Genomic DNA, 12,692 nt, shown 5'->3' on the forward strand with positions numbered 1-12,692 from the left:
TTCATGCTTGTAGTGATGTCTCTGGTACTTTGTCTCACAGGATCCCCCTTAGGATCTCTTGTAGGGCTGGTTTAGTGGTGACAAATTCCTTCAGTTTTTGTTTGTTTGGGAAGACCTTTATCTCTCCTTCTATTCTAAATGACAGACTTGCTGGATAGAGGATTCTTAGCTGCATATTTTTTCTGTTCATCACATTGAAGATTTCCTGCCATTCCTTTCTGGCCTGCCAAGTTTCAGTAGAGAGATCGGTCACGAGTCTTATCGGTCTCCCTTTATATGTTAGAGCACATTTATCCCTAGCTCCTTTCAGAATTTTCTCTTTATCCTTGTATGTTGCCAGTTTCCCTATGATATGTCATGCAGAAGATCGATTCAAATTACGTCTGAAGGGAGTTCTCTGTGCCTCTTGGATTTCAATGCCTTTTTCCTTCCCCAGATCAGGGAAGTTCTCAGCTATTATTTTTTCAAGTACACCTTCAGCACCTTTCCCTCTCTCTTCCTCCTCTGGGATACCAATTATGCGTAAATTATTTCTCTTTAGTGCATCACTTAGTTCTCTAATTTTCCCCTCATACTCCTGGATTTTTTAATCTTTTTCTCAGCTTCTTCTTTTTCCGTAAATTTATCTTCTAGTTCCCCTATGCTCTCCTCTGCCTCTTCCATCTGAGCCGTGGTGGTCTCCATTTTATTTTGCAGCTCATTTATAGCATTTTTTAGCTCCTCCTGGCTGTTCCTTAGTCCCTTGATCTCCATAGCAATAGATTCTCTGCTGTCCTTTATACTGTTTTCAAGCCCAGCGATTAATTTTATGACTATTATTCTAAATTCACTTTGTTATATTGTTTAAATCGTTTTTGATCAGTTCGTTAGCTGTCGTTATTTACTGGAGGTTCTTTTGAGGGGAATTCTTCCGTTTCGTCATTTTGGATAGTCCTTGGAGTGGTGCAGAACTGTGGGGCACTTCCCCTGTGCGATCTTGAATAACTTGCGTTGGTGGGTGGGGCCGCAGTCAGACCCAATGTCTGTCCCCAGCCCACCAATGGGGCCACAGTCAGACTGGTGTGTGCCTTCTCTTCCCCTCTCCTAGGGGCGGGATTCACTGTGGGGTGGCGTGGCCCGTCTGGGCTACTTGCACACTGCCAGGCTTGTGGTGCTGGGGATCTGGCGTATTAGCTGGGGTGGATCGGCAAGGTGCACAGGGGCAGAAGGGGCAGGCTCAGCTCACTTTTCCTTCGGAGATCCGTTTCGGGAGGGGCCCTGCGGCACCGGGAGGGAGTCAGACCCTCCGGAGGGATGGATCCGCAGAAGCACAGCGTTGGGTGTTTGCACGGTGCCAGCAAGTTCCCTGGCAGGAACTGGTTCCCTTTGGGATTTTGGCTGGGGGATGGGCAAGGGGGATGGGCGAGGGAGATGGCGCTGGCAAGCGCCTTTGTTCCCCGCCAAACTGAGCTCTGTCGTCCCGGGGCTCAGTCACTCTCCCTTCTGTTGTTCTCCAACCTTTCTGCTCTCCTAGCAGAGCTGTTAGCTTATAACCTTCCAGATGTCAAGTCCCTCTTGCTGTCGGAACACACTCCATCCGGCCCTTCCACTTTTGCCAGCCAGACTCAGGGTCTCTGCTTGGCCGGTGGGCCGCCCCTCCGCCCCGGCTCCCTTCCGTCAGTCCGTGGAGCATGCACTGCCTCTCCGCCCTTCCTACCCTCTTCCATGGGCCTCTCGTCTGTGCCTGGCTCTGGAGACTCCGTTCTGCTAGTCTTCTGGCGGTTTTCTGGGTTATTTAGGCAAGTGTGGGTGGAATCTAAGTGATCAGCAGGACGCAGTGAGCCCAGAGTCCTCCTATGCCGCCATCTTCCCCCAATCTCCACAAACTTCTTTATTATTAAACTACAGACAGTACCTGACTTCCAATGGTTCAACTTAAGATTTTTGGACTTAATCATGCTGTGAAAGCCACACACTTTCAGTAGAAACTGTACTTTGAACTTTTACCTTCTGGGCCAGCAGTGTGTGGGATGATAGCCCCAAGACGCTGAGCAGGGGCAGCAGCACCTGCACCATAGCTCCCCGTCAGCTATGCTATCACGAGGGTGACCAACTGATACACTTAAAACCATCCTGTACCCATACATCCACTCTGGCTTTCACTTTTAGCACAGCACTGAATAAATTACATGAGATATTCAGCACCTCATTAAAAAATGGGCTTTTGTTAGACGATATTACCCAACTACAGATGGACATAAACACTCTGAGCATGTTTAAGGTAGGTGAGTCTAAGCTATGATGTTCATTCAGCAAGGCAGGTGTACTACATGCATTTTCGACTTATGATAGCTTCAACTTATGCTGGGTTTATTGGGATATAACTTCATCATAAGTCAAGGAAGATCTGTATGATAAATGAATAAGTTTAAAAGTTGAAATTTTTAACTGAAACCAGAAAAAGATTCCATTAAAATAGAGAACTAAAAGGCAATACCCTGATAAACATGGATGCAAAAATACTCAATAAAGTATCAGGAAACTGAATCCAACAATACAATAAAATTGTGATTCATCACAATCAAATGAAATTTATAACTGGGCTGCAAGGGTGGTTCAATTTTCACAACTCAATCAATGTAATACAACACATTAATGAAGGGAAGGATAAGAACCATATGATCCTTTGAATAGATGCAGAAAAGCACTGGACAAAGTACAACATCCATTCATGACAAAAACTCAAGAAAGTAGAGTTAGAGGAAACATACATCAACATAATAAAGGCCATACATGAAAAACCCACAGCTAATATTATCCTCAATGGGTAAAAACTGAGAGCTTTTCCTCTATGTTCAGGAAAAAGATAGTGATGTCTACTCTGACCACTGTTATTTAACATAGTACTGAATGTCCTAACCATAGCACTCAAACAACACAAACAAATAAAAGGCATCCAAATCAGCCAAGGAAGAAGCCAAACTTTCACTATTTGCAGATGACATGATACTCTACATAGAAAACACAAAAGACTCCACCAAAAAAACTGCTAGAACTGATAAATGAATTCAGTAAAGTCACAGGATACAAAGTCAATGTGCAGAAACCGGTTACGTTTCTATACACCAATAATGAACTTGCAGAAAGAGAATCAAGCAATTGACCCCACTCACAATTGTACCAAAACCCACAAGATACCCAGGAATAAACCTAACCAAAGAGGGAAAAGATCTGTACTCTGAAAACTATAAAACTTAATGAAAGAAATTGAGGAAGACACAAAGAAATGGAAAAACATTCCATCCATGCTCATGGATAGGAAGAACAAATAGTGTTAAAATACTGTTACTACCCAAAGCGATCTATACATTCAATGCAATCCCTAACAAAATAACACCAGCGTTCTTCACAGAGCTAGAACAAATAATCCTAAAATCTGTATGGAACTACAAAAGTCCCTGAATAGCCAAAACAATCTGGAAAAAAGAAAAGCAAAGCTAGAGGCATCATAATTTTGGACTTCAAGTTGTATTGCAAAGAAAGAGTGATTAACACAGTATGGTACTGGCACAAAAACAGACACAAAGATCAATGGAACAGAATAGAAAACCCAGAAATGAACCCACAAGTATATGGCGAACTAATCTTTGACAAAGGAGGCAAGAATATTCAATAGGAAAAAGACTGTCTCTTAAAAAAATCGTGCTGGGAAAACTGGACAGCAACATGCAGAAGAATGAAACTGGACCACTTTCTTACACCATACACAAAAATGGAACTCAAAATGGATATAAGACATAAATGTGAGACAGGAAACCATTAAAATCCTGGAGGAGAACATAGGCAGTAACCTCTGACATCGGCCATTGGAACCTCTTACTAGGTATTATCTCCAGAGGCAAGGGAAACAAAAGCAAAAATATACAGGGACTTCATTGAAATAAAAAGCTGAGGCACGGTGAAGGTAACAATCGACAGAACTAAAAAGCCTTTTGGATGTCTTCTTTGGAAAAGTGTCTATTCATGTCTTCTGCCCACTTCTTAAATGGGTTGTTTTTTGAGAAGTTCTTTATAGATTTTAGATACCAGCTATGTCATTTACAATTATCTCCCATTCCAAAGGTTGCCTTTTAGCTTTGTTGAGGCAACCTATGCCTAAAAGGCAACCTCCAGAATGGAGGTTTGCAAATGACTTATCTGATAAAGGGCTAGAATCCAAAGTCTATAAGAACTTCTCAAATTCACCCAAAAAAACAATAAGCCAGTTAAAAAATAGAAGACATGAATAGGCTTTTTTTCCAAAGGAAATCTACAGAAGACCAGCAGACACATGAAAAGATGCTCAACATCACTCATCAATCAGGGAAGTACAAGTCAAAACTACAATGACATATCACCTCACACCAGTCATAATGGCTAAAGTTAACAACACAGAGGGGTGCCTGGGTGGCTCTGTTGGTTAAGAGTCTGACTCTTGGTTCCAGCTCAGATCATGATCTCACGGTTCGTGGGATCGAGTCCCATGTCTGCCTCTGAGCTGACAGCACAAAGCCTGCTTAGGATTCCCTCTCCCCAGCTCACACATGCTCTCTCTCTCTCAAATAAATAAATAAATAAACATTAAAAAACAACAACAAGGAAACAAATGTTGGAGAGGATGGGGAGCAAGGGGAACTCTCTTACACTTTTGGTGGGAATGCAAACTGGTGCAGCCACTCTGGAAAACAGTATGAAGGCTCCTCAAAATATTAAAAATAGAACTAACTACCCCTATGATCCAGCAATTGCACTACTGGGTATTTAACTAAAGAATATGAAAACACTAAATCAAAGGGATATATGCAGGTGCTCCTGGGTGGCTCAGTTGGTTAAGCATCTGACTTTTGATCTTGGTTCAAGTCTTGACCCTCAGGGTCATGAGTTCAAGCCCCGCACTGGGCTCCACACTGGGTTTGAAGCCTACTTAAGACAACAAAACGAAAAACAAAAAAAAAAAACCCCAAACAAAGGGATACGTGCACGCTGATGTTTCTAGCAGCATTATCTGCAACAGCCAAGAAATACATGCAGCTCAAGTGTCCATCAATTGATGAATGGGTAAAGAAGATGGGGTGTGTGTGTGTGTGTGTGTGTGTGTATAAAATTCACCTATAAAAAAGAATGAAATCTTGCCATTTACAACAATGGGGATGGAGCTAGAGAGTAATATGCTAAGTGAAATAATTTAGTCAGAGAAAGATATATGCCATATGATTTCACTCATGTGTGGAATTTAAGAAAAAAAAAACACACAAAACTTGGGGGGTGGAAAAGGGAAGAAACCAAGAAATAGACTCTTAACTATAGAGAACTGAGGGTTACCAGAGGGGAGGTGGGGGGGCAGGGGAGGATGGGTTAAATAGGTGAAGGGTATTAAGAAGGGCCCTTGTGATGAGCACTGGGTGCTGTATTTAAGTGCTGAATCACTAAATTCTACACTTGAAACTAATATTACACTGTATGCTAATTGGAATCTAAATAAAAACTTAAAAATATATCAATAAAGAAAATAAATGTTGAAATTTTAATAATAAATGTAAATGCAAGTTCTAATCTTTTCTTCTGTAAGACAACAGAGCCTCTGGAACATCTTTTGCAAACCATTCCCCTAGTCACTCCTGAGCCCCCGACACGCACAAAAACCCCAGGAAATCTCTCAGTGATGTCTCAGAGGCAACTCACATCCACATGTGTGAACAAGTTCAGCATGCTTCCTTGTCAACCTGCTTACCCACTCCCAGGCAACCAAGAAATGACCCAGAAATAAAGACACCAGCTCCCTTTCTGGTAGCCATAAAGTCAGCACTCAGGAACATGAGCTAGAAATCACGTGTGACCCCAAGCGTTATGGGTTGTTCTGTGTCTTCCAAAAGGATACTGAAGTACTAATTCTCAACATCTATAAATGTGACCTGATTTAGAAATAGGGTCTCTGAAGATTATCAAGTTATGAGAGGTCATTAGGATGGGCTCTAATCCAATGACAATGTCCTTATTAAAAGGGAAAATTTGTACATACTGAGACAGATGCAAAGAGGAAAGCCAATGTGAAGACTCAAGAAAAACAGCATCTATGTGCTGAAAAAAAAAAAAAAATGCCTGGGGCCACCATAAACTGGAAGAGAGGCCTGGAACAGGTTCTCAATCCCAGCCCTCAAAAGGAACCATCCCCACCAACACCTTGATCTCAGGCTTCTGGCTTTCAGAACCACGAGGCAATCAGTTTCTGTGGTTTAAGCAACCCGGTCTGTGGTTCCACTGTTACAGCAGCCCTGGGAGCTAGAAATCAGGTGTGACCCTGGGGAACACGGGCCCTGCTGCAGCCCCTCAATTTGCAGTGCTGCCTAAAAGGACTTTGTATGGAGCAACGTGGATCACATCATTCCACCTGGCACCCATCAGTGGCTCCTTACTGCTCAACAAATGAGCTGCACCCTCTACATGAATCCTGATGACCTGGCCTAGCTCACCCGCCCAAGCCATGTGGCCACACTTCTCTGGACCATGTGCCCATGGTCTGTGCTGTCAATGGAGACATGCCTGGCTCTGTCAGATGCCGTCTCTGTCCACAGTGTTCTTTCTACACAGAATATAAATTCCCACTGCACTTTTCACGTCACTCAAGGGCTCTCTTCCCTAACTGCCACCGGTGGAAGAGGTCTCCCCTGATGTGGTGCTATACATAAACCAACTGATAAATTCAGCAATTATCTAAAAGTCAGGTCTTTTTCAAATGTCATTAATAGGAATATTTTCACCATTTTTGCTCCTATAAACTATTAGGCTGGAACCCATTAGAAAGTGCCAACACATGTGCTTTATAAAAAGATCATTTCCAACACAATAAAATTTAATTTTCAAGTTGAAAAAATGATTAAAAGATTGATGTTGAACAAATTTGTTCAGAGAACAAAAATGTCATGCTCTGTTCCTTTACATCATTTCTTTATTAGGAGTTTTAAGTACATACATAAAACTGCAAAGAATTTTTAAAGAAATAATAAATTACTTACCTCTTCTGTATTAATAACAAGCTTGGCTAAGAAGAGACGGATATTTAATGATACTGATGGATTTCCTAGTTTGTCATGAAGAAATTTCATCCAAGGGGGAAGACTGCTTGGCACTGAACCCTGAAATAATCCATTCAAAGTTACCTTAAAAAGTGGAATTAAATAACTTCACACGTTGATATCATGAGATGACAAAATAAAAGACGAGTAACAAAAGGCTCCTGAGCGGCTCAGTCAGTCAAGCATCTGACTCTTGACTTCAGCTCAGGTCATGATCTCAGCGTTCGTTAGATCAAGCCCCATGTCTGGCTCTGTGCTGACAGCATGGAGCCTGCTTAGGATTCTCTCTCTCCCTCTCTCTCTCTGCCCCTCCCCTGGTCTCTCTCAAAATAAATAAATAAACATTAAAATTGTTTAAAAAATTTAAGACACAAGCAACAAAAATCACGTTTATTAGATACAGAATTTGGTATTTGATATTAAGTGTTCATTCTTACTGTGATAGCAATAAACAGTATTAAATGAGACACCATCAGATTAGCAAAAACAAACCTCTTCTCTTTTAGGTAGGATCTGATTTCTTTGCATGTGCTTAATCAGGGCTGTCATGGTTGCCATACATTCGTGCTGATTAAGCTCATCCATTTCTAACTCCAGGACAGCATCTTGGATCACGGGATCTTTATAATCCTAGGAAAAGGGAAGAATCTGATGATGCAGAGTACACTGTTAGATTTTTAGTATACAGGGGCCTCTGGGTCGGTGGGCCAGTCGGTTGAGCATCCAACTCTTGATTTCAGCTCAGGTCATGATCCCAGGGTCATGGGATCAAGCCCTCTGTCAGGCTCCACACTGAGTGTGGAACCTGTTTGGGATTCTATCGCTCTCTCCCTCTGCCCCTCTCCCCCACTTGTGCTCTGTCTCTCTCTCTAAAATAAATAAAAATTTAAAAATAATAAAATTTCAGTGCATGTGATATTCTGACTTTGGGGGCAATATCACAAAACACACACTTAGGTAACAACGATACTTGGGTAATAATATCAAATATACTTATTAGGTTTTCTTATTAAACAACTTAGAAAAAATTACAGGACCTCATATCTTCCTTAAGCTATAGATACATAATTCTCCTCTGATCTCCTCATGGAGAGAGATCTCCTTGGGGGTCATACTCAGGTTATAGCATCCATGCAGACATGTGTTGCTTTGTACAAACACAAAGATCTTTTGAAATGTTTCTGTCTAGGAGGCCCAAGAATGCTCAATATCTTGAGAACAATGGTCTCCATGATTCTTAGTTGCCATGTTATGGAGAAAGTGGAGCTACTGACATATAATTTTAAGATCAACTTTTACCAACATTTCTTTTCTCAGTAAACTGAAAATGAGTTTTTCTCTGAAAAACTTCATAAAGTCCTTAATTTGCTTTGATACTTTAATAAAAGAACAAAATTTTTAAACCATTGTTGACCCTAAAATTCTCTTAGAAATTATAGCATTATATACATTATTTTATAATGTATAGCAGTATATATATTAAAATATAGCATTATATACATTATTTTATAAATGTAATGAATTGAGGTTTTATATACATAGTAAATTTTACACACACACACACACACACACACACACACACACACACACAGAGCTGAACAATTTATCTGGATATTTCCCAGGAAGATAATTTTCAGAAAAGAAAGATTTGAGAAATCCCAAGAAGAAATTTTTAGACAGTGCTTACAGAAACTGAGTAGAAAGAGGAATAAAATGGCCCTACATAATTCTGTAATTCTGTCTGCCCTGGTAGAAAGAACTATTTCAGAACATCACTTCCCAAAGATGTACAGTATTTGGAAAAGGAGTCTTCTTATAACCATTGTGGGTATGGTCTCTTTCCTCCCAAAGACAATGGATAATTTCTATAAACTGGGGGTTTTAGAAATGACAGGAAGTGATATTATGTTCTACTAGGAACAGTACTAAATGAGCACTGAAACAGTAAATTTTACACACTATCAGGTTTATAAGAGACAAGAAAAAACCACATTCAATCAGCCACAAAAATCAATTAGAATAATCTTAATGTCCCTTTTTCCATATACTTGGTAAGGTGTCAAAGGAGTTACAATATTTGACTGCATTCAGATCTACTCAACAGGTTTTTCAGTAAAAATTATTGTATATCAAGATGCTGCTCACAAGGACTAGATACATCTGAACTAGGACTCAGTCATGTGATCAAACTGAAGGCACGAGGATTGAACCCAAGATGCCTCTTTTGTTCACAAAAGAGGAGTCTCACTAGCCAGTGTAGCCATAACAGAACAAAGTCACACTCTTTTATTGCCCAGCAGAGATGTATGACATAATCTAGGGGAAAGAACTAATGAATGGCTCCTCTTTGAAACAGTCATTAAAAAAGAGAGAAGCCAACCCAAGAGGCAACGTAAGGTACAGACAAACTCAACTTCAAAAACGCTGCACTGCTCCCACCCTCCTCGGGCAAAAAGCCGCTGGGCAGACCAGAGGGGGCAAGAGCTGCCTGGCAATGTCTGGGGATGGAGAAGGAGAGAGTGAGGTGCCCGCCTGTGGGTCAGGACCCACTCCGGGAGGACATCAGTATGGAGGAAAGAAAAGGGGTTGAGAGAAAGAAGTTAGTGCATATCAAAGAAACTGGAAAGGGAAAAAACTTGAATGAACCCTGGACAGGAATCAGATGTATCTGTGGAACTCATGCTTTTACACATATGTACACATGTGTGTGTCTGTGTAGGTGCACAGGTGTCTGTCTACCTACAAGTTTCCTGTCTGTTTATGAGGTCAAGCTATTATTTGTGAATACAGATGCATTCAGTTATCTCAGTTAGATAACATCAAATATTCAAACAGCTTCTTCGTTTTCTGTAGAGAGAGAATGCAACAGTCATATGAGCAAGACCTCTGAGCATGGTAGTCGTCTTTCTCACTGGAAACCCTTAAAGGCAGTTCTGATTTAAAACAGTAATCTCATGAAGATTGGTTACTGTGAATCAGCCCTTGCAGACAGCTTTCTTTCCTGTACTGACAAAATCCAATTGCTGAGTCTAGAGGATGGAAAGCTGGGACTCAGATCTTGGAAAATTCTCTGCACGCTATTCTCTGAGGACTACTGACACAGAACTAGTTTCCCCTAAGTATGAAGCCCCATTCCTTTATAAATGCCAACAATATTTTTTAATATGTGACATGTGATCACCCGTCTCCGAAAATGACCAGTGGTAGATTTAGGGTCTTGGGAACCGTATGAATAGCTCTGAACTCCAGTTGAGAAATCAAATTGACTCATTTCCTCACTCAGGCTGCTGTCTGCCAAATACGACAAGGAAGATATATAATGAGGGCCACCTAAGATATAAAGAACAAAATACATTTATTCAAATTAGTAAAAAATGTATTTCTCTAAGCTCAAATGATATTAATAAAATTAAAAGACTGTGTTAACTAAGGCTTTTATCAATCCTGTGATTCCCCACTGATAATCCAGATTAACAAAGCAAAAAGGAAATGGGGAAAAGACACCTCCTCCTGCTTTTGTCATTAGTGAGCGGTTATTCTATACTGTCATGGACAAAGAAATTAAGTTAAACCACATACAATTTTTGAATATGATGTTAACAGAATTTCTTTGCAGTTAAAATTTTGACGGGGTACATTCTGCATAAAAAGTCTAACATAAATGTGGGAAAAGATACTATTGAAAAACAACCAATTCACAAATGTAAAGAATTGACAAAACTGGTCCAAAATTTATCCTCAAGTCAGGAAAAAAAAAAAAAGGTATGAAGAAAAATTAAGCAAAAAAATGAAACAAGGAGCATGTGGAGCAAGAGACAGATAATTTTATAACAGGAAGCCAGGACAACTTCCTTCAAAGGCTGGCATTAAACAAAACGCTGATATCTGGGACCAAGATTATTCTAGGCTGAGGAAACATCATGTGCAAATGCCCTGGGGCCAAAAGGCGCCTGGTGCCTATAGGTACAGGCAGGGGGGCAGTGCTACTGGAGCAGAGTGAGCAGGAGAGTAGCAGGGGGGCAGCAGGTGGGTCAGGGGTCTTAGGCAGCTCTGTCTTCAGGGAAGTGGGAGTTGACAGAGGTTTGGAGCAGAGGAATGGCAGGATGAGATCTGTATTTTAACACAGATTCTTGAATGTATTTAAACAACATACAGACATAATCCATATACAAACATAGATAACTATCAACCAATCTTGCACTTTTAAGAAAAAGCATACCATTTCTCAGCCCTCTTTGGCCATTCTGAGATCTTTCTACATAGGTAAAAGTTTAGCTGATTAAATTTCTTTCAAAGTAAAATTCTACTTGCCACGTAAAACCTTTTCAAACTCGATTTCAATGTTTTGGTGTACTTAAAATATTTTTTATTTACGTAACAAATACCAACTATTAGAATCTTTCTCATCTTTTAAAAACAACCTACCTGAATCCCCATTTCCTGCTTCCCTGGCTTCTTTCCTAATTTCAATGTACTTTTTCCTTCTTTCCATAGGAACCTATCAGGCAAAACAAATACACCACTTAAAACTTTGTAAAATCCTGATCACGATTTTCTAGTTTAGTAGCAATTGCCTCAGTGGGGTTCTGTGAGAATCTGTGGGAAAAGCATTCCTTAAGGGCACTCACCTGTATTTCTTTGTGGATATTTTTTAATGCTTTTAAATTTGATAAAAGTCTTGTTTAAAAATTAATTTTTTGAGGCACCTGGATGCTCAGCTGGTTAAGCATCCAACTCAATTTTAGCTGAGGTCATTATCTTGCGGTTCCTGAGATCAAGCCCCGAGTCGGGCTCTGTGCTGATAGCGCAGAGCCTGCTTGGGACTCTCTCTCTGTGCCCCTGCTCGTGCTCCCTCTCTCTCTCAAAATGAATAAATAAGCATTTAAAAATAAATAAAACTTTGCCAACCTGCAAAAATAATTTTTTTGCCAAATTGCTTGGGGACCCAGGGTGGGCTAAGATGTGGCAGCCACAGGCCCAAATTACTAACAGTCTGTACTTTACTTACGAGCTCAGTTTCCTCAACTGCATGGTTATGGTATATCATAGCACCTCACAGTGCTGTTGCAAAGTTTAGAAGTGACATATACCAAGTGTCTGAATGCTTAATACACTAGTGCTATTATTTTTTGGATTTTTAGTTCTTTGAACAGTGTTACACCTTGAGAAAAGTTCCCAGTCTTGTTCCAAAAGGGCATAAGGCAGGAAGCAACCATTTACACGAACTCATGAACGACTTAGATGTGGTCGAGGTCAGCAGCTAGGCAGGTGAACATGAATGATAGTTCCTGACCCAGACAACCCAGAGCTCTGGCACTCTGCCCGCCCAATTCCCATTTCCAATGGGCTGTGAAAAGCTGCAGTGACAATCTCCTACCAATCGCTGAGGTTGGCGTGTCAAACTCAGCTTGGCTAAAATCAAGCTTGTCACGTTTGCCACAGCAAGTTTTCCACTTATCCACATGACGTCAGCTCACAGCACCCCCATTATCCTGCCAAATCACCCAAGCAGGGCCAGAGCGTTATAATTCTGTATCTGGATGGATCTCAATTTCACAGAACAGATAAATTAACTCAGCAAAACACTGCTGGCATATGTCC

At 40.7% G+C, this 12,692-nt stretch overlaps 1 protein-coding gene across 4 annotated transcripts in view; it reads right to left on the minus strand.

Annotated features, from left to right (window-relative positions):
* The window catches only part of PRKDC (protein kinase, DNA-activated, catalytic subunit), a 210,775-nt gene that overhangs the window by 98,068 nt on the left and 100,015 nt on the right, over positions 1-12,692 (minus strand). For all 4 annotated transcript variants that reach the window (XM_045050127.1, XM_011291282.4, XM_045050129.1 and 1 more), the window contains 4 exons: positions 11,517-11,589; positions 10,273-10,421; positions 7,584-7,721; positions 7,032-7,151 (listed from right to left, as the gene is read on the minus strand). In XM_045050127.1, coding sequence (XP_044906062.1) covers positions 7,032-7,151; positions 7,584-7,721; positions 10,273-10,421; positions 11,517-11,589 — 480 coding nt within the window. The remainder of the gene's footprint in view (positions 1-7,031; positions 7,152-7,583; positions 7,722-10,272; positions 10,422-11,516; positions 11,590-12,692) is intronic.

This window comes from Felis catus, chromosome F2 (assembly GCF_018350175.1).
Source record: "Felis catus isolate Fca126 chromosome F2, F.catus_Fca126_mat1.0, whole genome shotgun sequence".
Classification (NCBI taxonomy): Eukaryota; Metazoa; Chordata; class Mammalia; order Carnivora; family Felidae; genus Felis; species Felis catus.